The following is a 26,837-nucleotide window of genomic DNA, read 5'->3' on the forward strand; positions in this document are numbered from 1 at the left end:
ACTGTTACAAATTTAGACAGACATGTTAACAATATTTGGGAGAAATTCTTATTTTGTGTACTTAGAAAATGTTTTAAATCTTTGGAGTTCAGCTCACAAGAAATGGGAACAAAAATGTCATGTTTATATTCGTTCAGTGTATGTGTTGGGACCAAACTGTAACAAGAAAATCACTACAATAATTGGCACTGCTTGACCACTAACTGTCTGAAAGTGAAGAGACTACATGTAGTCAGTCAGAGGTGGACAAAATCCAGGGATGGTGGAATCGTTGTTGATGAAAATGACACAGATATGAAGGATTAAGAAAGCAGACATAAGACAGAGACTGATAGACAAACAGAAAGCCGAGTTTTGCTGCAGACAGACTGAAGCGAAGGCTGAGACACAACGGCAGACAAACAGATCAGGAAAAGGGCTGAAAAGGCAGATATGGTCTGAAAGGGGAAGAGTCACAGAGTGACACGCTCTGCAGGCAGGCTCTCTCCCCAACTCATCACCTCGACATCACAATGCCACAAAGGGACCTAAAACACATGGATCCATGCTGTCTGTACAATTTACTATCATTGGCTGAAAAAAAAAAAACAGAGAATAACGCCAAAATCCCAGACTTCCAACCAAAAAAGCTACACTTTTGTCAGTGGCTACTATTTTGGCGATAAATATCTGCGGATCATATGACTCTTTCTTTTTGTCCGCAACGTACAGGGCCACTTGTGTGTGAGTGCACCGTCAGGAAATTCCAGGGGATGTTTTCAATAAGGATGGGCTGCAGCAGCCAGGGAAGTGGCAAATGAAAACCCGATGAAGAACATGGTGGTACATTGTTTGCCCTTGAAGTGCTCCACAATTTAGCACAGATAATTCACATGTGCATTTGGGTAAGATCACAGATTTTCTTTTGTGACCCAATGAACTGAGAACACACAGACATTTACAACTGAGGCTTATAATGAACAAAAAAAGTGTTCATTGAGCTTTCATAAAAAGTTTGTAAGCGACAGATTTTACTGTTATTATGTGGTGATGCAGTGACAGTTTGTCAAGGAAGAAAGTGTGTTTAAGAGTTTGCAAAGTGTTTATTTGGCCTTTTGAACGCTTGGTCATGCTGTAGTGGATTATACCAATTAGCCCCCATTACATGGTCTTAAGAGTGAACAGTGGTGACCACAGTGCTGCACAGCATCAGAGACTTGGAGGAGACAAAGACCAATAAACAGAGGAGGAACATGGAAAAGCCTAAATAAATGCCTGATTAAGATCAGCTTAGTAATACACAATGATATTCTAACTAGGGTTCATTTGAACATGTGGTGTGTGAGCCCATCATCCACACAAAACGCTGCAGGAAGTTGGGCTCTCACCTGTGATTTAAGTTATTGTTTGATAAAAACTTGATATTGCCTGCTTGTTTAGCATGTTCACATTTGACTGAGAATTTTACTTTTAGCTCATCCAAGTGACCACAGGTAGCAGGTTGTGTGTAATAGTTTTCTCATCCTGACAAGCATCTGCCTCTTTCTAGATCTGGAGAGAAGCAGGACTTGGCTACAAGTATTCTAGACAGTGTGACATGCACATTTGAGGAGTTATTTATTGTATTTTTTTACAACCAGCACTGCACTACCATTTGTTCTTCCCCCCACTGATCTGCATATTGGTGTGTGAATGAGTGGAATTGGGTGACTGTTACTCTAGCGTAAAGTGCTTTGACTGGTTCCTATATCAGTGGGGTCCAAAGTTAGTCTTTAAAGACCAGAATCCTGCATGTTTTAGTTTGATTCAACAAACCTGAATCAAATGATAGTCCATTAGCAAGCCTAGCAGAACTCTGGCATGCTAGGCTTTCATGCCAGCGTTGAACCAGCTGAACCAGCGTTGTTGGAGCAGAGACATGTCTAAAACTGGCAGGACACCGGGCCAGAAGGACTGGATCGGGACACCAATGTCCTACATCATTGTCATGTTTGTTGCCAGTGTGTCTTGGCTTTTCCCTTTCCTCAAAAGCTGCATGTTACCCAGAGTTTTCCATTCTGCACTGCCTTTACTACTAGAAGATGTGCTGCCAGATCTTGCGTCAAGTAACTTCATTTTTTGAAATGAACCAAAAGGGGCTGTTGACTTCCAAATTGTCCTTTTCCATTAACTGTTTGCTTTACTAATGACTGCTAAGTAAAACCAAAGCCCTTTCAATATTTCTTAGACACATTTGTATATTATGCAAATTTTTATTCTATAGATCAGAAGAAAAATTCACTTTATAAGCTACTTTTACAAACAATTTATAAGTAAGAAGAAAGCTGTTTATCTAGATATGAAATACAGCAACTTTCAATGATTTGGACATCATCAAATCAATGCACTCTAGTTGTATACTATATGATAATTTTCTGCATATTCACTTTTAATATAAAAGCTATTTAATGAGTCACCTGGTTGGAGCTAAAATACAATTCCACATTGCATGTTGTTTTCCATACATTCAGCAAAACAAATGGGAACAAAGTGTGCTACTGTAATAAGCTGCAAGCAACAAAAAGTCTTCAACTCCAACTTAACTTTTTTTCTAATTGACCAATTATTTGTAGAAAGAACACTTTTTCTTCTGTTAAAATCAATTTTTATAAATTTGTGGAAAAAAACAGCCTAAGTTGAAAAAGAGGAAAAGAAAATCAGAGAAACTGTTGATCGAGATGCTCAAAAGATGACATGAAGAACTGATTAAAGAAAGCTGATGTGAAACTTTAACACGGTAAAATGAGTTCATTCAAAGCATCTTACACACACAAAGCAATAAAAAAAATTATTTTATGTCTGTCTACAATTACTCACAAAACTCCAACTTCAACGCATTCTCCGATGGCATGAAAACTTCACCTTTTGAACATGCATAGCAATGAGAGATGAAGCTCCTGTATAAAGAATACAGAGCTATTTGAGTCCGAATGAAAAAAGTTGAAAATATGTAACTTCAGGGCTTTCTTTCGTGTCTTATGTTGAAAGTCATGTTGAAGTGATCTCTTTTGTAAAAGTAAATCTTCAAAGTATTTTGTCACATTTTTTGTCTCAAAACACATGATATAACACCCTCATTGGTCAGAATGCCCAAAGATTCATAAATGTGACTCAAAATATTTATTCCATCATCACAAGCAGAGCACATAGCGCAGGCACACTTAGAATGTGTACTTTAATCAGAACACAAAATTAGCTGCTGGATAGAGTAACAGAACTCCAGGCCAAGAACCACAGAAAGCTTCAGGAGCGAAACAGCCCAAAGGAAAGAGGCAGAATTTCTGTATTAATCACTGTTGCTGTTAATAGCCTAAACTCAGTAACTGCTAATTCTTTTTTCTTTCTTTGCAAAAGCGGGGGTTCCTTTCCTTTAATCTGGCTTATTAGAAAAATAGTGTTAAGCTTTGAGTTTATTTGCCATAAACTGATCTTTTATGTTAAGCGCAAACTCATATAAAGTAACTAAGGTCTATAAAAATCTTTGATTGTTTTTCCACTGATGGACACTGATAAATGCTCTCATATAAATATATACTCATTTGATTTCAGGAGAATGAACTTGACTGGAAAACAATAACTATTGAAAACTAAAACTGCTCCGCACTCTGAACACCAACATGGTGGTGGCAGGATCATGCTCTCAAATTGAAATTCAAAATTACCAACTAAAACTTTTGCAGTATCGTTTAAAATATTATATATTAGTTCTTAGTTATGCCCTATTTGCCATATTGTTCAGAAATATGGAGAAATTGAGATAATTACATAGTTAATTTACAAATATGCTATTAGGCTTACTAATACAATGAGACATTATGGACCAACTAAAAAACCTCTTATTCAAAGTGATATATTAAAATGAAAAGATATTGTACAAATAAAAATACTTGAAATAATGCATAAAGCTTAGAACAAAAGTATTCCTTGTGGAATTCAAAAATGATTTAAGTTAAGAAAGAGTAATATCATTCATGAGGTTTGTTAATATTTGAAAACGCTAAAGACAAAATCTAAAGTTATGAAGCTATCGTAAAGGTCATGCTGTTATGTAAATGTATAGATGCATTACATAACCATGTATATATGTAATGTGAGTATTTATATAAATGTGTGTATTGTGTATATGGACAGTAAATGTCTTTCATTAGTGTAAAATGATGAGTTTTACCCTTGGCTTCAGCCTGTTCCTTTTCTGATAAATTGTGTTTTTCAGGACTATTTATTTCTTGTTTACGTTTTGCGTAATGTTGTAAATTTATCAAAATAAAGTTAGTCTGAATCTGAAATTCAAAAAATACTGCATTGATCCCAAGGGAATATTAAATGTTTTTGTAACACAACTTATGCAAAGTTCTTCAAAGGGTTGTTGTCTTAATATATAGACTTTGATGATGTTTGTGGCGTTTTTATTTCTGTTATTGATGTTATGGAACATATAGGTCAAACAACATCAGTAAGAAAACCATGTATATTGTGCTAAGCTCTCAACCGAGAAGAAAATGTTTCCAAAGTACAGGAAAGAGCAGAATGCAAGGTGCTGAGGTGAGCAGAGAAGAGTTTTATCTGCTTGAATCACTTTATAGACGTAGTATATATCTTTATTAGTTCTTGAAAAAGTTCCTCCATTTGAGCTTCTACGGCTCGGTAACTTTCAGAAGTTTGATCTGAAATCAAAATTCTGTTTTTCTCCATCTTCCAAAGTTAGTGGTGGAAAGCAACCGCCAATACAAGGCCCATCAATATGGACGTAATGCAGAAATGTACTGAAAAACAAAGTAGTAACCAGAAACTTGGAAGCCTACACCAGGAAACACATCTACAATAAAAATATTATGTAATCCATATTATGACTATTTTCAAGTCAGCCATAAAGTTCCCTATAAAGCTTTGCTCTGAGGTAAACACACATGCCATCTGACGTGATCTGAGATCCAACAACAAAGATTTAATTTGACATGATCACCACTATTCTTCGCTCACATTTGCCCTGAAAATGCCTGTCATCCGTCTCCATCAGCTCTATTTATTTTAAAGTCTGCAAAACCCAAAACCTTCCAAAGCTTCACCTCTTTATATCCCTTTGTTACTTAGAATGTTCTCTGTTCTGAAATTATTAGAGGAAAGTCTTTTAAAATATAACAGCAACCACCGCCGCTCTAAGAACAAGGTCCAAAAACGTTGAAGGAGAGATATAAAAGAAAGGCCAGAATCTAGGGAGTCTGGGTTGTCACATAATACAAACTGGCATCACTGGATGATAAAATTTCATTGCTGGCTACGGCCAGTGGGGAAGTGGGACCAGTAGGGACATTTACAAGACTATAAAGATGTGTGTCAGCGATCTGAACTGAGAAAAGAGACGTTAGAGAAAGGAAGTGATTTGTGATTAAAATGTGGGAGAGATTTCAGAGGATTTTTATCTGTTTTGATTTAAAACTTCAAACTTGTTGAAAACGACTTGCTTTTTGTTGTTTTTAACAAGTTTCATTTTTCAAGAGTTATAAAAACGTGGTCATATGTGGAATTTAAACTCTGCTTTCATTTCGCAGTACTTGTAGCTTGGATTTCTGTGGATGTGCAAAGGTTTTATGCGATAAATTATTTGCGTATATTTAAATATTTTTTTGTTACATAATGTCGTAACATTACATAAACCCATTAATAAGCACTTCCTCAAATGACATAAATCTGATTTTTTTTGTGTGCTTGATTTAAAACTCCAACTGTTTCAAATCAAACACAAATTTCATGTTGTTACATGAATATTAGAGCAACTGTGTATATTATGAAATACACACTCAAATGTGAGAGGCGCTGTGTTACACACCTTTGAATGCACTGCTTTGTGTTAGCATGTCTGTAAGCACACATGTGTGAGCTCACTCAGCAGGCTCAGTGTAATGTAATGGTTCCTATCACTTCACACTAGCTGTCGGTCTTGTCACATGTAGTGACTACAACCTGCAAGTGACCCAACACACACGTTCACCTCTAAAGCATGCGGTTGGATGCACTGTAGTTTTCCAGTGTGCTCAAAATGGAGTCGGTGGAAAACTTCTCAAAGTCTGCGCCTTTGCTGAGGAAGAAAACTTTCGACTGAAAACTGTTTTAAAAATCTTAAGACATGGAATATGCAAAAGTCAAACTGGTAATGTGAAAATGTTGTCATTTTCACATTACAAACAACTTCATCATTTTTAATGTTATTCAACCTAATAACAAACATACAAAAAAAAAGAAGCAAGGGAAACGACAAAAACCTAAAGGAATATGGTTACATTATTACATTATTTAGATTCAAACTGAATTTATTAAAATATTATTTTCTAAATGAAGATTCTCTGACAGTAAATCTGTGGAAGGGTGTGAATTCTTAGGGTGAATTCACACCGGCCATGTGAGGTCTGCTTTAATCAAACTCAAATCCATCTGTCTAGAAGGTCCAGTTCATTTGGGGAAGTGTGAATGCGCAATCAACTCTGATGCGGACCAAAAAAAAAAAAAGGTAACTCTGGTCTTGGTTTGTTGGAAGTAAACTCCTGCACGGTGAATGCAAGTGGACTGAGGACCGCTCCAAAAGCAGGAAGTGAACTATAATACAGGGCATTCTGGCCAATGTGTTATCCTCTGCATTGCAGGACAGCGGAGGTGTTACCATGAAACAAGTCTGGGTGTAGAGTAAAGCCGACACAGAGCGCAAAGAAAAGCAGAATATAAATGGTTTAAAGTTGTTGACACCCGTTCATCAGTTTATTTTCTCTTTGCTGTGGCACACTCCAGCCACTTTCATTTTTAAACCCTTTAATAATTGATGACTAATTGCCTTGTTTGTTTGTAGAATATGGTGATATTTCATAACAATCATCAAATAGGATGAAATATTGTCACAAAATATAGGGACCATGGCTTCTTCAATTTTAACAAATGATTTTTAATAACAATTAAGTAAAATTGAATTCTTGACCGGCACTAAACAGAAATTTTCTTAGTCCTCTCTTGCAATTTCTTGTTTTATCTAAAATACAAAATTACTGCATTTATTTCATTTATAACTAATCCAGTCACATTCCACTGAAACCAGTGTCACTTTCAATTCAAATAACTCCTTTTAATAACTTGCAAAATATTTCAGATTCATTCTATGTTTCTTAACCTTAAGTTTCAAGGGCCTTTAAGTTCTAAACTAAAACAGTCTCCTGACTATAAATTGACAATTAGCTGTTTCACAAATATGGTGCGTTTCTTCATTTATTCACACGACGCACATTTATGTGGTATTCCGTCCACCCATCCTCCTGTTACACCCAAAGTACAAGCCTAATGCATACTTGCAGTGTTTAGTTACGTCTGTGACGACACAAACTCAGCAGCTGGATCCCGCAACAGTCCAAAAATCACAAAAAGGAACTGGGAGCAACAAACCCAAAGGAAGGAACCAGGCATTCTGCGGTAATAATACGGTGTGGCACTTACTGTATGCACTCACATGTTGGTACACCCATGTCTACACAGGCCAGAGGGAGTACTACCCTTTAGCAGAATCGAAAACAGAGGTGCACAGTTGGACAGTAAACAGGAACACCACCTGTTTGCGTGTACCTATTGATTCACATGAACACACATACTTTCCTAACCAACATTTGCCAAGAATGCTAATTGAAACAAACAAGCTAATGGTTTCTTCATTTCTGAACTGGTTGTAAACAGGACTTTTGTGCAAGTGTGTGTCCATGTACTTTTGCATTTATGAACATGAGCTTCACATGCCAAAGACCTGGGACCAATTGAACACTCTGCATTTCTCCAGTTTTACTTTAAATCACAAATAACAGGAAATTTGTTAAACACCACTAGACATCAACACTAACCGAAATTGTTCCAGACCACAGTAAACCTCCTCTCGATTCTTCACAATTACATGCAAACACACTTTTAGCTGCAAAACAATTTGCTTGGAAAAACCTCACTGAATGCAAACAGAGAGTCTGACAGGTCTTGGTGCAATTACGGCTTTGTGAGTTTGGCTGCAAGAGGAGCAAACCATAACCAGCAAATTAAAGAACAGCAGTTTTAATGTGGCCATTACTTGACAATTAACAATCGGCATTAATGCGAACTCCAGATGTTGTATAAGGACATGCTATACCTGCTCCAAAAGCGAAAAAGAAAGTCTGGTTGGGATTCTTCTGCAACAGTGCAGAGACGCGTTGAGCCATTCGCTCATTGCGTTTGTAGATGAGCTCCTGACGGAAGTAGTTGTCAATCTGCATGGCGGTCATACGGTCATGTGCTGGCAGAGAGCTGTTGATGAAGTGAGGCAGCTGAAATAGAGAAAGGTAGTGTGAGAAAATTAGATGTTGAAAGACATTACATTAAAAATATATCTGAAACTTATATTACAAATCCCTTCGAGCATTTTCACACTTGAGGAATTTAGTCAGTTTAATATAAACTCTGGTTTGTTTCCTCCCTTGATGAGGTTTCAATGTGTGGATGTAAGTAAAAAAAATAAAAAATAAAAAAATCCAGATATTTCTCTGATTTAACCTGAAATGGTACAAAAAATTATGATTACACTCTGTTTAATCTAGTTTAGAACACAGAATGTGTTTCTTGTATTTACATTTGGTACTTCTACTTTTTTATAAACCAGCTAAATAGATTCTCTTTTAATCAAGAATAGGATTATACCAAAAAGGTGTGAAAACTTGACCTGATTCTAATGGCTAAACTTAGTGTCCCAACCCTCTTCCTTCCATGACTCAGCTGGCTTCACAGTTTCACAGATGACACTCATTAAACAAGCACTTTCTCCCTATTACAACTGGATCTTGTCTCTGATCCAAGTATGCTTTAGTGACTCAGAGGTGTTGTTTAAATGACTTATGACTTAAGGCTCATAAATACCCCAATAAATTTGTGATCTATCCACTAAGACTATTTCACCACAGTTGAAGAACTTGAAATTACAGCAACACAATCACTGTGTAGACGTAATAATTGCAAATTAAATAAGCAATGTGATATACTTATTTAATTAGAAAATGTAGTAGGGGTCAGTGCAGTCTAATTCTGCAGCACAGGGTATTCAAATAATGAAAATAAATTAATCTAATCTGACCTGTCTTTTCCTAATGCTGAAACTAAAATTAATGTATAAGGAACTTAAAATCAGTTGCACTTGCTTGTGTTTTATTAGGGCTGGTGAGACTGCTTCAGAGAAGGCCAGACATCCCAACGTTTAAAATATAATTAAATTTGGTCTGACGTGAAATACGTCAAAAAGATGTATTAACTCGGCTCAATGAAGGGAGCTTTGTGGCTACAAATTATGTTTTCTTTCATGGTGCGATTGCAGCAGCGAATGCAGAAGGTTATCCAATGAAAGACCATTTACTGTCCAATGTTCCAACCCAGACAGGAAATGTAGGATAACGGTGATTTATCCCCCCGAACCTCTTCTATTGGAGTTATATCTCCCCTCTTTTTTGGTTTCCTGTCACACAGAAGTTTACTTCATTCCTAGAATCTTTTCTTTGGTTTTATTCCTAACATTTTCTATTGAGTTCTCCTTTTCAAAACGTCTTCTGGTCTTTTTGTATTGAAGCAATGAAACTCATGAGAAGAGAGTGAACATTAAGACAACTGTAACATCAAGGTTACTGTAGGTATTAGCTGATTATAAAACACATTGTTATTCCGTGATTTTCACGTTTTATCTGTCCTCTGTCAACGTAAAATGTCTGTTGACATTCAAGATTCGCTTTATTAAATTATAGTGGGTCTTTCTCATGTTGCTCCGCCACCAGAGTGATATTTGTGATGTCTTAGGGGTTTGTCCTGTAACCAGCTGCTTTCCTGTTTCAAGCATATCATTGTTTCATCCACTTTCCCTGCTGACGGTGGTCAGAGGGCTCAGTGGTGCCGAATGAATGGCTGTGGCTACTTTGTAGCTTTCCACCTTTAGTGACTGAATGGGTGAATTGCTGATTGTCGTGGAAAAAAGCACTTTGTCAAATTGTTTCAGATTGTTTCTCAGAATTTTTGCTGCTTTTTTTAATCACTGGAAATTAGTTATAATACAAAACAAAATGTTATAAGAAACCTGAGTTGATGGATTTCCAGTTTGAATGTCTTCAGGGCTGCAGGAAAACTTTAAGGATTAAACTTATTATGAGTTGAAAAGTGAAATTATATTCTGCTTCCCTTTGCAGCTGCTACATTTTTCTAACAACTTATATATTAATGATGAATGTATTTACAATTAAACATAATGGTCAGCACTGTGCTGCTCAACCTTCTCACCACAATAGTTCCCAGGGACTCCTAACTCCTGCTACGCACTGCCTTTCTGCAACCATGAAAGTCAAAATTAGAGTGAACATTGCAATGCAGTTTTTGCTTTTTGAACGACATTTCTCATGTGGTCATTCTCCACTGTGGCAAATGACAGGCGCACTGGTTTGTCACACTTTTAAAACCCTGGGTATTGTGCCAGCTTGCTATGTCTCCATGTTATTGCGCTGAAAAAAATCCTCCCGTCTGCATCCTAATCACTGAGAGAAGAAAATGATGTAGTTATCCATGAATTCACCTTCATTTTGTAGACTTTGCTAATGCTTTTTTTTTTTCCTTGGGGAATATTTTATTGTGCATTGATGCCAGAGTTTGATGTTTCATTTGTAATGTCATCACACTTGGACAAATCTTAGCAGCTTTTATTTTTTGATGGGATTTTTTTATGTGTTTCTCAACTCCAGACACCAATTATTAGAATTTTTGTACTCTACCTACCCAAACACAACTGGAAATAAATAAAAAAAAAATAGTGATATACTCTCTTCTGCCCTTCAACTTTCTTTTTTTGTCGTAATTTAATTTATTAGTGGCTGTCTGATGTTGCAGTGCATTCAGTTGCTCAACAGTGGACTGCAGGTCAGCATCAGCTTCTCTTTTTTAAGTTGAAACTGAGTTTGGAGAGACTATTACAGTTGTTGGAGGCCTCTGGACCGATTGTATGTTTTAAAAACGGCATGGTAAGTCCAGAGGCCCAAACCTGTCGTAGATCACCGTGCTACAACAGCTCTCTGTAGTCGGGTATCTGATCGCTTAACCAAATGCTCAGGAATGTTGGTGTATTTTATATGACACAAGGAGCTGGGGCAAATTGCTGCCACATACTAATGGATACAGCTGAAGCTATGTCTGCAGGTGAAACTAAGGGCTAATATTCTCTTAATGGTCTCCTCGGTTAAAGAGATGGATGAGCATACCAAGAGCAAGAGAGACGGGAATAATAAAAATATCGTGTTCATTGTAATTTGGCATGAGAATAGAGGGATAGAGGCAGACCTTATGTGTCTCCATAGTGTAAATGATTAAGAGTCTGTATGTAAACTTTTGAATTGAGGTTGCCTGATGTGTGGCATGGACCTTTAGGGTCAGTGAGGGACACTGACAATGCAGTCCTACAAAAAGGGCTTTTTGTATAACCAGTACGGCTCTACCATGTGAGCGTTTAGCATTTATGTATGTACGTTATGGGCTGAATAGCCTTTTGACAACTCTAAGGAAATGGTGACGGTAGCTTTCAGCAAAGGAGCTGAGTCAGTGTCAGTAAGAGGTGAGATGATGAGTTTTTAGTTACATTCAGAGCTATTAAAGTGTCAGACTATCAAGTAACCCGAGGTTGAGTAGGATTAATGTGTGTCAGTTTGCAGATTTGTGGAACTGATGTGGAAGCCTAAATGTTTGAGGTGATGATTATGTAATGGCAGAGGAGCAGGGAAGAGATTTATGCCAACTTAAATCCAGAGTCTTGACAGATTTGGTGTTTTGTAACACTGAGGCGGATGCTTTCGGGCTCAGGTTAAAAATAGCTGGTGCTCGTCATATAGAGAAGACTTAATGTTCAGGTTAAGAACGCTTAATCTGATACCGATGGCTCAAATCATCACAAAGTTTAGTTTTGTAAGTCTGCCTGAGCTTAATCTGTAAACAGGAAAACATAATCATTTTACTAAACTCTATTTTTAAGTAGATAATTACAGGCAATTTATAGATTGTCAAATTCACATCCTTTGTTGGACCATTATAAAATAGTTGAATATTTTATTATTATTATTTGAATTACTGACAAAACTATGCTCTGTAGGCAGACTGCAGACCAAAGTCTATTATTTTATGTAGAGAAGAGGGCATGAAAGTAACTATATGTGTTTTAAAACAGAAAAGAATGGAGCACAAAGTACAGAAACAATGTTTGAGTTTTGCATTAAATCAGTTTCCAAAACTGAAGTACTCAAGAGCTGATTAACAGCGGCATGCAACATTTCAACAAAACTCTTTGCTGATGTTAAACTTGGTGGAAACACTGCCTCAGTGCATAAAACTAAATAAGCCTTGCCAAGCATCTGCAGAAAATTAAACTAATTTATAGGTTTACTGATGATGTATGTTATAATGACTTCTTGGATTCTGGATGAGCTGTTATCAGGGCTGCAGTCCACTTCAGTCCTAGCATTAAAGTACTTTGTTATCTGACAGAATCCTGTGCCAGATCCTTTACACATTCAAAGGAAATGTTTTGTTGGAGCATGTTGTTGTTGTTGGACAACTTGCAGCTTTGCAAGTGGCAAAATGTGGGAAATAATATCTAGTTTTGTACGTGTTGGAAAGATAAAGTTTCGGTTGTTCTGCAGAACAACTGAATTCAAGAACAAGCAGCACACTGCACTTTATCTTGATAAATTAGTTCCAGAGTGATGTAGCAAACCTGGGAGGTGTCATGGTTGAAGATGATGGAGTTCAGATCCCCACAGTTGTAGTGTGTGATGAGATCTTCTGTGGTGTAGGATCCTTGCAGGCTGCCCGCTCGGACGCCTTCATGCTGCAACAGCGTCTGATTCAATGCAAACAGCACCTGCAGACAAATCGATCAAAGTAAAGGAGTGTCACACTAAAAGGCAAAATACAAGTTTGAAATGACCAAAGCATTTTTTCCACTTCCATAAACTGGTTGTTCTGTCAACAGAATGCACCTGAGCTGTGGGTTTTTATGGGCTATTTATGATGCTTTGACTAAATTTTGTTAGGTCTTAAGTTGTGTCATATGCTTTACATTGTGAGATAGTGGATTAAACGGTGCTTAATGACCTGTACAAAAGTTGGAAGATTGTTCATTGACCTAAACCTGCTTTAAACGTCTTCAAAACATGAACCTCATCTGAGTGAGGGAGATGCTGCTTTGTGAGGGGGAAGCTTGGATGCAGCTCCAAGGAGGAGCTAAGGTCCATCCAGGCATTTTTCACAGCTGAATGGTTGCCACGTAAGTTTAAAAGATTTCTGAAATATCCGTGAAAGAATCAAAGCAACACTCCAGTTATGTTTTTGATGAGGTAATTGTTTTCTAACGCAAAACGTTAATTTTGCTTAATGCTGCCCTTTTAATGATGGAGTATAATTTTTCTTCCACTTCACCACTTAAAGCAATTGCAGGTTCTTGCAGGAAGAATATAATGGATGTATAAAGAAGAAGGCGAAGAAAGAGAGAGACTTTCTAAATATAATCCCTCTTCGTGTTCTCCAGTACTAGCGTGCAATAAATTTACAGCACCCATTAAAATCAGAAGTAAACCCTCTTTAGAAAGAATTTATAGCGTGCAGCCGCCACTCGGCCAAAAAAAACTCCACAGCTGTCTTCGACACCAGGGGTTAACCTTCTCACTCACACTCTCCACAGTCCCACGCCTCCCCTAACTGGCCAGGCAGCCAAGGCCAAGTTGTCAATCATCGTAAAGCTCTCTTACAGAAACCAGAGGTACGTCAGATGGAGATTTTCTTTTCTTTTTGTATTGAGCTTCAGCAGATACATATTTTGTTTTACATCTAAACCTGGCTGATCTGAGTCTACGATTTTAAATATCAAAGAAATCCTGAATTGGGAAAATATGACCGAGAGGACATTGGTGTTAGTATTCTCGACTGATTTGAGGAGCAGCTAAAGGTCGATGCAGCTGCATAACTGATTGAGGTCAAATTCTGAGTTGCAATTGGGTTTTCACAATCATATATGCCAGTACTATTCACATTATAGGTTTAAACTCTGCACAACCTTTTCACTGGGATAACAAGAATCAAGTTCTAAGCTCAGCTCCTATCTCCCCATCTTTTTGTTTCATTAAACTTTTTTTTTCTGTTCCATAGAAACAGCTGCTGAATGACTGTCATTCATTCAGCTATTTTACTAATCCCTTCTTGCCGTTCTATTATTTTTCTAATATCCTCCAAATTTTTTCAAACCTTTTGAACTTTTACAAACTACATAAAGTTACAAGCACAGTGGAAAAAAGTACAAAGAAAAGCACTGAATTTTCTGATTTTCATAATAACAATTTGATTACATTTGTATTCAACACTTAAGTGTGATACCACTAAATAAAATCCAGTGCAACCATTTTCCCTCCAGACGTCACACCCTCCTAAAAACACGTTAATGGCAGCATCATGCTGTAGAGATGCTTGTCAACAGCAGGGAAAGGAAAAACAAAACATCCTAATGAAATATGCTGGAGTTTGTTGTTGTAACACGACAAAGTACAAAACAAACTTAAAGATGAATGAATATTTTTGCAATATGCAGTATGTCACTCAGCATTACTTTGCCAGAGGCAAGCAACCTCAGAAGGATTCTTTTTGTTGCTTTCCTTCACTTCTTTGCATCAAACAGTTTTAGCTTTAGGGTGACACTATGCATCTTTTTAGTTTCTATTTCCATCTGATTGGGTTTTACAACCTTTACTCCTGGTAATATTGCAGCAGGATAGGATGCCAAACCCAGAGATGCTAACACTGCTAGTTAGACTCTGAGGATCTACTGACGCTGCAGCGCTGGGTTACTACCTCTATGTCTTCAGGATTTTCCAAGGGAAACAGTGCATCAGACTCTGGGTAGACTCTTGGTCAGGAGCTGACAAAGCAAATACTACAATAATCGCCAGGATTACCGTGGCCCTGACAGCTTCAGTTGTTTCTCTTACATGGTAAACTCTGCTGAGACACAACAGACATGACAGAGATTACACAGCTCCCTTGTGTCGTTAAGGGAGCTGTTACTTCAATATTGTCTGTCTCCTGGGAAAAGACCATCCATGCAGCGGTGACCATGGTGACAAAGTTTGTGCCGGCCAGAATGAGGGAGCCCGTCAGTCGCCGAACCGGAGGCAAAGCAGGAAGAAGGTTTAAAAAGGAAAGTGCAAATATTACTCTGGGTTTTCCAGCACGCATCTGAACATGTGAATGTGTGCTGACTGACAGTTCGGGTGCCTCCTTGCTAAGGTGACAAACTCCTTAGCCAATGGGGCCTCATCACAATAACAAAAATACACTTTTTGGATGTTAAATAGTTGCAACAAGATGTTTTCCTGCCTCGGATTTGTGATTTCTTGAAAAAATTATTTTATCCATGCGTGAGAAACTCCAGTTGTGAATAAATAAAAAGGTTTATAAGAACAAAGCTGGAAGGAGAAGGGCAGACGGATGGTCTTGGAAGCTGCAATCAAAATGCAGCACTCCAAAAATTCATTAGTGAGAGCTGGAAAGAAAACAGAAAGAAGGCCTGGGCAGAGGGGGAGATGAATAAAATCCAGAAGCATACGAGGAATGTCATGTATTAACATGAGTGTGTATCACGGGAATTGACCGCGAAGTACATTGAATCCTGGCTGTTACCTCAAATTAGCATTAGGTGAGTTGAATTTTTTTAGTTGTGTGCATTATATGAGCTGATGAGGTGCAGGAATCGATAGATTTCTGCTTCTGTAAATTAGTCCTGTATGTGTGCCTTTGAACAAGAGAGAGAGTGAGTAACAAAAAAAAAACTTGCGACTATAGTAAATAATTTATTATGGGCTTCAAAGCCTTTCAACAGTCCGAAACAACAAAAGTGAATCACACGCACAACAAAAACCACTCAGATCTTTGCATCAAACACATATTAGTTGTTGCTCTATAACTTAACTCTACTTTAAATTTCCCCATAACTTAATTTCTCTTTTGTGTTCCTTGTTTAAATTAATCTCTTTGTTCCCTAATGTCTAAGATCTTTACAGAATGGGTACATTAATGATTAGATTAGATCATACAAATGTCACACTTATTTAGGGATAACAGAGTGAAGAAACTGACTACAAATGCATGGTATTTTACCGTGATTTCTTTAAAAAAGGACAATAATTGAAAAATACGGTTTTCAATCGCTACCTCAATTCTGCGTATGAGAATAAGTATTTTCGATAAATCTGAAATATGAAACAGTAAGATAAATAATATCTTACTTTCTGTGCTCTAAAGAAAGAACACACAATATATAACTGCAGCAATAGTGTCTTCTTGCAATCTTTTTTTTTTTTTTTTAACAGAAACCTATGATATCTTTAAATTTAAAAAATGGTTGAAATTTTGCTCACACTCTCCCTGCAGCTCTTTACTTTGGTCATTTAATCATCCTTCAATAAAGAAAACAGTCTCATGGTGCTTCTTTCTCCTCAAACACTCGTTTCCCCGAGAGCCACTTGTGTTTCACTGCCTGAGAAAGAGAAGAGACGGACCTTTGACCCAAAACACACACTACTGAGCTCCTCTGGGTGTAACTGGCCTTCAGCTATACAGACTACAAGAAGGCACTGGGTTCACAACACCCAGGGGTGACTAAAGGGAAGGAGGTAGGGAGTTGAAATAACATCCTGGGCAACGCAAGAATAGAAGAAGTGCGATATCTCATCTCTGCTCCCCACAGAGGAGCCCCAAAGGAGGTAGTTACCAGGAGAGAGTGTGTGTTTGAGTTTGTGCTTTCCAATGTACAGCCACAGGACAGGGCCGTAAATTAACTCATGAGAAAATATTTTTACAAGTCTTTTGTTTTTTTTTTTTGTTTGTTTTTTTTACTGTCTACACATAATAGCCGTAATGAAACTGTTGTGGCTTGCTGCAGTCTGACCTTCCACGTCACAAGCTCTTAAAGGCAGCTTGAATATGTCAGTACATGATGGTGTCAGAACTTCAAAACTATCTGGTTTATTGCATGCAATGTCTTTTTTGTCATCTTCTATTGTTTTATTAAGGAGCCACCCAGAACTCAATGTTATTTGTTTTGATTTTTAAAAAATTGGGAAACATAATAGAACTCAAAGGAACTCCAAAATAGTTTGACAGAATTTTTTATTATTTCTGTAGTTATTTAGATTTTTCTTTAAAGGTAAGCCGCCTTTTCAGTTCGTCACATCTGCACATCTGTTTTCTTCCAATTTTCTATCCTTGTTACTTTTCAGTACGCTCAAACACACATGCATACACTATCAAAAACACATGCAACAACAGGCGCGCGCACACGCACACACACACGCACACACACACACGTGCAAATAGTTACAAACACCGCAGTCTTCTTACAGCAATACCTGTATACAAACCACATAATGCAGAAATTACAACACTAATGTTTGGAAGGCCATTTCTGTTTTCCTCTGCCTCATTTTCTTCTCTTCTGGCTTCCTTTCTCTTTTTATCCCTCACTCGCTAAGTCCTTCGCCGTGCCTGGTCTACCTCTGTCTCAGCCCAGGAAATCCAGGGATTACCAGAGGGACAATCCAAGTGGCAGAGGCCTGCTGCTCCCAGCTTCTCCAGAGCCCCCTCCCCACCTCTTTCATCCATCCTGCCTAATTTCCTCTGAGGCAGGGGTGTACAATATCTCTTTATAATAGAAGCCATTAGTCTCTTTTCTAATTGTTTCTGTTTTTGATTAACTGTACCCGTATCCTGACTTTGCTCGCTCTTTTCCTTGTGCGTAGATTTTTCTAAATGCATCCCTAAATACACTTGAGAAACGTCACCAGAACATCCTATCTTCCCTCTTAATGAGAGTCTCAGGGAACTCTGAGGTGGGGGTCTCCACCGTATCTACTTGTCCACAAATAAACCTCCATGTTTGACTTGGCAGAACTGCTGCTGCTGCGTCAGTCATCCTCGCCATGAACGCCCACCAGAAAGTAGTGCAAGATGGAAAACAATAAAAGGAAAGTAGAGCAAGTTCAGAGATTTCATTGTTGTCATGGAGGAACTAGGTAACAGCACAAACTGTCACACAATTTCAGGTGGAGCATTTTATTTCCCTGTTATACACATTTATGTCACTTAGTCATATACTCGTGAAGAACATGTATTTATGTGAAATATTTGGTCACCACATAAAATATTGAGATATTAATAAGAAATATTCTCATTTTCTCATAATTGATATTTTTGTCATTTATCAACAACAAATGTTTATAAAAACTGACATTGTTTATAATTTCCACAATAAACAAAATACTTTTATAAAATTCTAAATTGTTGAGTTGGTGAAATGCTCTTCGTAGCCAAATCAAAGTTTCTGGTGTCACTGTAGGAACGTTTGCCCCGTTCTTCACTTCAGTTGTGAAGTAATTATGCCTCGAAAATTACTCCATAAGTTCTGGTCTTTATCTGCATCACAGGTGTCAAACTCCAGTCCTCAAGCCCTCAGTTTTTAGATGTGACAGGTCCAAAACACTGGAATGAAATACCTTAACTACTTCCTCCTTGTGTCAATAAGTTCTCCAGAGCCTTGCTAATGACCTAATTATTCTATTCAGGTGTGGTGCAGCAGAGGCACATATAAATGTTGCAGGACACTGAGACATTGATATCCCTGATTTACATTCTCTCTGACAAAGTTCAGTCTGGGTTTTTATGTCATTTTTTATTATCCACACCTCCTTTTGAAGTATAATTTATTTCAAAAATCCAAAAACAATAATAAAAAAAAATACTAGACCTCATAGAGTGCTTCTTTTTTTTCACATGACTCTAGAGTTATGTCTCTTCTTTTCTTTTAAAGGAAAATCTAATTTAATGTCCTGCACAGACAGACCTTGCATCAGGTTATGCTAACCTTATCTTTCCCATAACTCGTGGGCCATCTCTGGCATCATGGCTGCCAGTAATCCCAACACATTTCTCATCTTCATTCTTTCCAAAAGAAAAGCTCTTATTGAAATCCCTTGGCTTTATCTGGCTTTCCATTATTATGTGTGACGCTACGCAAACCAGATGAGTAGGGCCATCTCCACAACATGAGAAAAGAATAGTTTTTGCATATTTAAAACATACCTTCTCAAGCCCTAAACACTTTGTCTTATCTCTTTTAGTCTGCTTTGATTGGACTCACATATTTATTCAAAACAATTCCTACAGAATGATTTGTCTGTTGCAAAGGCCACATTTGAAGGCTGGCTGAAACACAAGAACAGCACATAATCTGTTTTCTCGCAAAAGGCCGAATTCAGACCATGCAGACATCTCCGAAGGTGTGAGTAACAGAAACATTTAATCATCCCATTCATTCCACATCATTCCGCTACAATGCTACTTTCTTTTTGTTGTTACTGCTAACCTTTTTTTAAGCGCTTCATTAAATCTGTTGGTCTTATTTTTGAGATTATTTTCTGCCCCAACAGTTTTTGATAGCGTAACTCAACATATCGAATCATGATCACCAGTGAAAATAATAATGCCCTGGATGGCCAAATGTGATACATTAGCCATTAGAGATGCTTAAACTATAGTCATTTAGTAAACTTAGGTCAATACTGAAGGTATTTCGATTTTATCTAATAGCTATCATAATAAAACAAACTAATGAGATTGCACATTATGCCTTTCTGATTTTGAAATTTGAAAATCATGTATTATTTCTTTTCGTTTCACAGATGTACAATATTTTTGGCTTGTCTGTAACATCATATCCTAATTAGATACAATGAAGATTGTGGTTGTAACGTAAAATAAGGTCACATGGGGTCTGGATGCCTTGTTGAGCACTGAAGAGACTCTTAAAAAACAAATAAATAAAAAATCTTTCTGGCAACATAACATTTCAAATAAAATATCAATCAGTCAGTGTCAGTGGCATCTGTGTCTCAGCCTGTTTCTATGCAAACTTACACATCCCAGCCTTTGAAAAACTAAAATTAAATTTTAACATCAATGTAAATTGCATTTATAATTGTGTCCTGTGTCATGGTTTAACGCTGCAAATTATAGACATAAAACCACAAATTCTACCACTTTGTGCAAATGTGAACTTCTGTTGGAAGTTAGCAAACAGCAATCAGTAAAGACAGACTTGGAGATGAGATGAAAGATCCTCAGAAAAAAAAAAAGAAACACAACTGGAGGGTTAATCTATTAAATATCCACAAAACAAAAATAAATAACAAGAAGAAACAAAAGACAAGATGTTTACAGTTAACCCAGAGTTTTAAGAGATAAGGCTGAAGCTTTATTCTCTCTGACCTCCTCATCCTCCAGGTCGAAAACAGATCTGCAGCACAGATGGTTCAGTCCATTCCTAAACCCCTTCAGTCCTCTTTGACTTCACAAACACCCTCTTCATTCTGAACTGTCCACATCCCCTCCAAGCACTCATGTTACTTCATCAACCTTAATTTTTTTTTTTCTTTTACACTCAAATATCTGCCATTCTCTTTTTATGTCTCTAGGTTATATGTTTCCTGTGAGAAATTCAACGTTTTGCCTCCCTTCCACTCAAGCCAATCTCTCCAAAAGCATTCCACATTTTCTTTCATCTCGTGGCAGATCCCCTTCCACCGTCACTGATCTCTGTTTATTTAGCTTTCAAATCCTTCCTCCTTCCTGTGCTTCACATCATGCACACTGACACAGTCCAAAACGCGCATGCAACGCTTGTGTGTATATGTTCATGCATGACGATACCCTGTTTGCATTTCTACATGCATCTGTCTGCACCAGAAAATTTGTCTAAATTGCACAGTGCTCTGATTGTCTAATAGACTTGAGTGGCATAAGGCACAGTACTTGGACCAAGCTTCCTTTCTTCTCCTCCTTTCCTTCAGTCTGGCCCGTGTTGCGCTCGGAGCCGAAGCTGACAGGGTAATACCACACAAGCACACCATTTCACGGCAAATCAGCAGGAGAAATGTTCGATTTCACGCAAGTATATTCAGCCGGCAGGAAAACAGAGAGACAGAGAGAAAGTCTGTAACGCGAAACTCTCAGACACAAAAGCGGCACAAACTCTGAATGGTGAGTACATGTGTATGTGTGTGTGGGAGTGTTCATTTATGGTCTCTTAAGATCTGAAATCATACCGGCATGAAAGGTCATATTCCCTGAATATTTTAAAGCTCTATCAGGAAATGTTACTCATCTTTAACATTAGCACAGGGAGAAGTGAAGAGGGTTCACAAATACACTGCTCACAACCGTTCCTATTATGCTGCCAGTCAATGTCTGCCAGGACTTCAAATTGTTAGACCACCAAGGAAAGCTCTGATGTGTTTAACACACAAAGTCTTGGAAACCGAATTGGCTGCATCCTTTCAATTGCTCTTCAAGTATCATTCTGTCTGACGATACATGATGTGTTTGGTATCTTTTTGCTGCATGAAACTAAAAAAAAACATGAATGTAATATATTCCTGCTTCCACCATAAAGAGACAAATATGGACTAACTTGAGCTGTTCTATATGTTATATGTAGTGCAGGTTCAGCAAAGTGAAGTATTCAGTTATGTATTCAGTTTAAAATTGAGCTGAAATTATTTAAATTGAATAAATAATTGAACTAAATGAAAATGTGCATGACTGAGTTGAACTGAATTGCATTGCAGTCAATTAAACTGGAAAGAATTGAAAAAAACTGAGCTGAGCTAAGTGAAATTAAGCTAAAATAAATCATACATTCAATTAAATTACATCCACGAGCCACATCCAACTGAACCTACTTAACTGCCTTCATTCAGCTCATATCAGAATTGAACTGGATCTGAATTAGGAAAAGGGCGTGTTGTTGGCTTGACTTTATCATATCTGTCTTACGACCATAAAATTGACCTACAGCACATGTGCTCAGATGCAGGGATTCTAAATGAAATATTCTTGTCATTATTACCATGACCAGTTAATGAAAATGAAATCAAATCATCAAGCCTGTTCTGAAGTATGGACTTGTGAGGAATTATTCATGTTTATGAGCCACCCATGAATGCGTCTGACTGCATCTTCAAAACAACTAATCAAAGCTGGAGGGAAGAAAACTGAAAAGAAAAAAAAAAACATCCATTGGTTCAAGGGTTCAAGCACGTTTGAGTTTGACAGACAGAGAAATAAAGACAGAGGGAAAAATATCTCTGTGTCTGTTGAAAAGGGAGAACAGAGCAGAAGACAAAGAGGTCAACAGGGACCGGGCAAAGCAGACAAGAAGGAGACAAAATGAAAATCTCACAGAAGCCCCAAGATAACAGGAGTGAAAGGGAAATGAGAGCAAAGATAGGATAAGGAGGTAACCTCTTCATGTTACCAGTGGTTTGGGAGTCAGTGTCTGTTCAACATTAGATTTAGAGGATGCAGCGATGTCACTCCAAGATTAGCTGCCCTTCCTCTAGCATGCCTTGATGAAGAGCGGCGCTGGCTATCACATCAGAGACTGGTCATTTAACTGCCCTCATAAGACTCTCATTATTTCATAAATCTGCACTTTAGGCAGTCAGCTCTGTTGACTTGAGCCCCGGCCAGGGATTAGAGAATGTTTTTACAGTCTTTTTAATTTATTTACAGCCTTGAATTATGTGTGTGTGTACAGCTGTGTGTATGCGTGTAGCTGCAAGAGCAAGAACCACAAAAAAAATAAATAAATAAAAAATCAAAGAGTACAAAAGTGGGAGATGATGATGGAATGACAACATCAATCTATCTAGCCACTTAATCCTTGGGGCCTACAGGGTGATGGTAACTATTATGGGTAGTCAATAGGTGAGAAGCGAGACACACCATGGACAGAGACACAGGGGACAAAAAAGAAAAAAAAGCATGCCCACTCAGTGGCATTTTAGAATCTGTATTTAATTAAAAATGCACGTCATCAACTGTGGGAGGATGCCGTTTAATACCTGAAGGAAACCCATGCATGCATGTCGACATGTAATAACACTAACAACTGTTCCTGTCATCATAAATCAGTTTTAAGTAAACAACTATTTAGCTTTCCTGTATCAGTACTTTGTCAAAGCACATTTTACTGCAAGCTTTTGGGGTTTTCCCCCATTACATTTGCACCCAGAGACTGGAAGTTTTGCCCAGTCCACATTATAATTAAGCTGAATTAGCACTATATTCCTGGAAAATACTTGTATACATAATAATATTACTTTAAAAGAGGCTTAAGACATGTGCACAGACTGGTTGTTTTAGACTTCAAATGGGAGAACAGGAGCAGGAATTTGTTTATTTCACTTACCTCTGTAAAAAGGTTTTAGCATCTTCAATAAGAATGAATTGAAGATGCAAAGTAGGTGAAAATAAAGTAAAACGGAGAGCACACCCACTTTGCTTGCATTCGTGCACCACAAAGAACTGTAAAGTGATAATTCTCGCGCAGTGCCACCACATCTGGTGTGCACATGAAATTATCCTTTGATGAAAATGCGACACATATTTTATTCTATTTATCCCAGTCACATTCCTGGCTTCTTCTTTATCCCTGCATTATATTTGTTATCAGTGAACTCCCCACAATGGAAAACATGCTGTCTGCTGACGTACTGTCTACCAAACTCCAAAGTCTAGATCTCCATGACCTCAAATGTAAACATATGCTGAAGACTATAAACATATGTTTATAGTCTGTGCTCGGCTCAAAACACATTTCTGTGGAGTGGCAATTATTATTTTTCCTCAGTTTCGCGAGTATCCTTACTTAAACAAAAATTACTTTTTTTTTTTTGCCCTCACATGAATGTCATTCATCATCCTTTTAACCACCCAGCACTCACAGCCTCTAAGGAAAAGTGCTTGGTATGAAGAAAGACAGTATTATTAAGTCTATAATTGCTATGTCTAATAGTCTTAGCACCCATACCCTCTATTAGGAAAAATAGAGAGGTTTGAACCACAGCACAGCATAATCTTGTGACAGAGAGGATCAGCCTATATAAGAGACCTATAATCCAGTGTTTAAGATTGTGTATGTGGATAAAATAAGTGTGAGCTTTATACATATCTGAATATATGCCTGACTAACTTTTTCCCCTGCTCTCTTCTTGTGTGCGCGTAAAACTGTGAGCTCATGTTCTTGCTGAGTGTTTGTGGTCAACATGACCAACAGATCACAGGATTGTGGTTTTAAGTGGGCCACAAATCATCAAAGAGGCCACACCGATGGGGAGGAATGCCAAAGCAGAAAGGAGGAGAACAAGATAAACAAGATTACAACCTCTGCAGTTTGTCAAGAAGACAAAGAATAAAACCTGTGGAGCGAAAAATAAATCTCAGAGTGGAAGTAGAGCAAATTACAACAATATGTGAGGTTTTGCCATTTCACATGGAAACTTTCCTCAAATGTATGTGCCATTTGATGCTTGTCTTAACTCTTAAGCAACAGTATCTACTAATTTGAGAAAACATAGCTTCCTAATGAGCCCTTGCAGTGCTTTCACCATGTCCTTCGTGATTTATTTGACACATTTCTAAAATTGGACTCACAGAAGCAGCTAACAAGGATGCAGTACTCTCAATTAAAAGGCAAGCTCTGTTTTTCTACCCAAATGCAAAAACCAGCTGTCATTACTAAATGTCTGCCATATCACAACTGTTCAGCTGCTGTTCCTTGTTACAGGCAAAGAGCAACAGCAGTTCTGTCAACTGTTCAGTGCTTGACAAAGATTGGAAGATATGTTTCTGTAATAACCTAAGAAAATAAAGGTATTGGTGAAATCTCTAAAGTAACTCCATTATTAGTCTTATAAGCCATGTAGCTCATTTTAATGAAGGTGTTTATTGGAGGATTTTTAACTCCCCAGACATCTGGGTTGACACCAGTCAGTGACTAACAGTTTACATATAGTTTAACTGTTTCTTTTTTATTGCTTATTAGTCTGGTTGGATGTAGGTCCCCATTAAACATATGTTTAAACAAAGGTCTAAGTGTAGCAAATAATGTAAAGGAAAACCATCCAGTGGTATCTCCAGAAAACAGAAGTTGTGCATATTGTTATGCGTCTTTGTCTTGCAGAGGTTTTTATGACACCATGTCATATTTTATCACTGATTTTTATTAAGGTTTTCTGAAACAAGTTGTTTCAGGGTTTCACTGCCACAAAGTTGTTTCCATTTTTTCCTCAAATCATGAAGGTGCTGGCTTCAAATTCTTGCTGAGGGAGTAGAATTTGATGTAATCAGTGTGTATGGGTGGATTTTTTGACTATCTAGAATGACAACTACCCATAGCTACTAGCACCCCACAATCCTGCGAGGTTTAAGCAAGCATAGGAAATAGGAAAATACTTGTTTATCCTTTTTTTTCAGAGCTGTCTGTTAGCAGTGAATATTCAGCGGCAGATGTGGGAAACAGCTCTTTTTAGGTCATGCATAAAATAACGTGTATTTCTTCATTCAATGATCGCAAGAGTCATTATATTGTAGTTGGATTGTGCCCATGTCTCTTAAAAAATGCTCAATAATGAGGCTAACTTTGGAGAAATCAGAAATCAGTAGGCGACCCTAAATGGTTAATTTTAAACCGGATTCTTGTGCAACACTACAGAGACAGGAAAAGATGTACGAGTTGCTACTGAGGCAAGTAGTCTCAAACAAAGGAAATTGTGAGTATGAATAAAACATGTAAGATAGAAAAAGTCACTGCAAAGGTCATGAGACCTATGCATTTTATAGAAAGGTTTAATGACATATAGCAAACTTCCTCTTTTTTATTCTTTTGAGCTTCCACCTTTGTTCTGTCATGGAACATGCTAGACTTGGAAAGTTCTCCACAGAGTACATGTTTTGACTGCTGTTTAGCAGCTCTTTCAGCACAAGATACAAAAGAAATCATAATAAGTAACTGTAATTATGTTGTTTTCGTTTATAAACACATCCGATCCGACCTTTCACCTACAAGTACTGCTCTAGAATGAGTCCTTTCAAAATGCCAGGTATGGACCTTTAAAATTTGTTACTAAAATTTCTAATTTTAAAAACAAAACCCTGAATTACTATGCTCAGAATGTCTTTTCTCTGTCATACAATATTTTAACTAGCTAATTTAGAAATTTTGAAGATTTTTTTTTTTTTTTTTGATTAAGAATTGGTTACCATTTAAAATTATTGAGTTGAATTTTTTCTCTCTTTCTTTTCTATTTTTGTTTTTATATCTGAATTTCAGTCCTCTCACTGGTTGATCAGAAGCTCACCACAAAATATTTCTGAGAAGCTCCAGCTCCCAGTAGCCTATGCTGTATTAAATCTGTTAATTATAGTAGTTACAAAGGAATATATTTCCACTTGAATAAGTAAAAAAGATCTTCAATCAGTGGATCTCTATCTAACTCAAAATCTAAAGCGATTAGAGTTGCTACAACAAGAGGCAATGCTAAAGCAGGCTGCACAGTAGGCCTAAAATTGTGATTTAATGATACTTCTATTGTCTTGTATTGGAGTAAACCGCTGTTAGCTATTGTACATTGTAAAGCCTTTAAAGTCCACCACATATTTGCAAATGATCTCTGGAAAGCACAGCCTATCTGCATGTGAGCACAAATATGTACAGCTACATCAGCACTTGTCATTTTAAAACATAAACAAGAAATCACTGTTTTCTGTTTAAATACAGCTTTGAAAGTCACATTAACTCTTCAAAATTGACAATCATCAGAAATTTGATAGAAAAAATTTCTTTCTTTTGCAAATTTTAAAGAACTCAAAACAAC

General features: G+C 37.4%; 1 protein-coding gene across 1 annotated transcript in view; it reads right to left on the reverse strand.

Moving 5' to 3' along the window:
• trabd2b (TraB domain containing 2B) overlaps nt 1-26,837 on the reverse strand; it is a 74,851-nt gene that overhangs the window by 19,296 nt on the left and 28,718 nt on the right. The window contains exons 3-4 of the mRNA XM_055058584.1: nt 12,794-12,940; nt 8,165-8,339 (exon numbers count right to left, since the gene is read on the reverse strand). Coding sequence (XP_054914559.1) covers nt 8,165-8,339; nt 12,794-12,940 — 322 coding nt within the window. The remainder of the gene's footprint in view (nt 1-8,164; nt 8,340-12,793; nt 12,941-26,837) is intronic.

This window comes from Poeciliopsis prolifica, unplaced genomic scaffold, assembly GCF_027474105.1.
Source record: "Poeciliopsis prolifica strain line A6 unplaced genomic scaffold, Auburn_PproV2 SCAFFOLD002, whole genome shotgun sequence".
Taxonomy (NCBI): domain Eukaryota; kingdom Metazoa; phylum Chordata; class Actinopteri; order Cyprinodontiformes; family Poeciliidae; genus Poeciliopsis; species Poeciliopsis prolifica.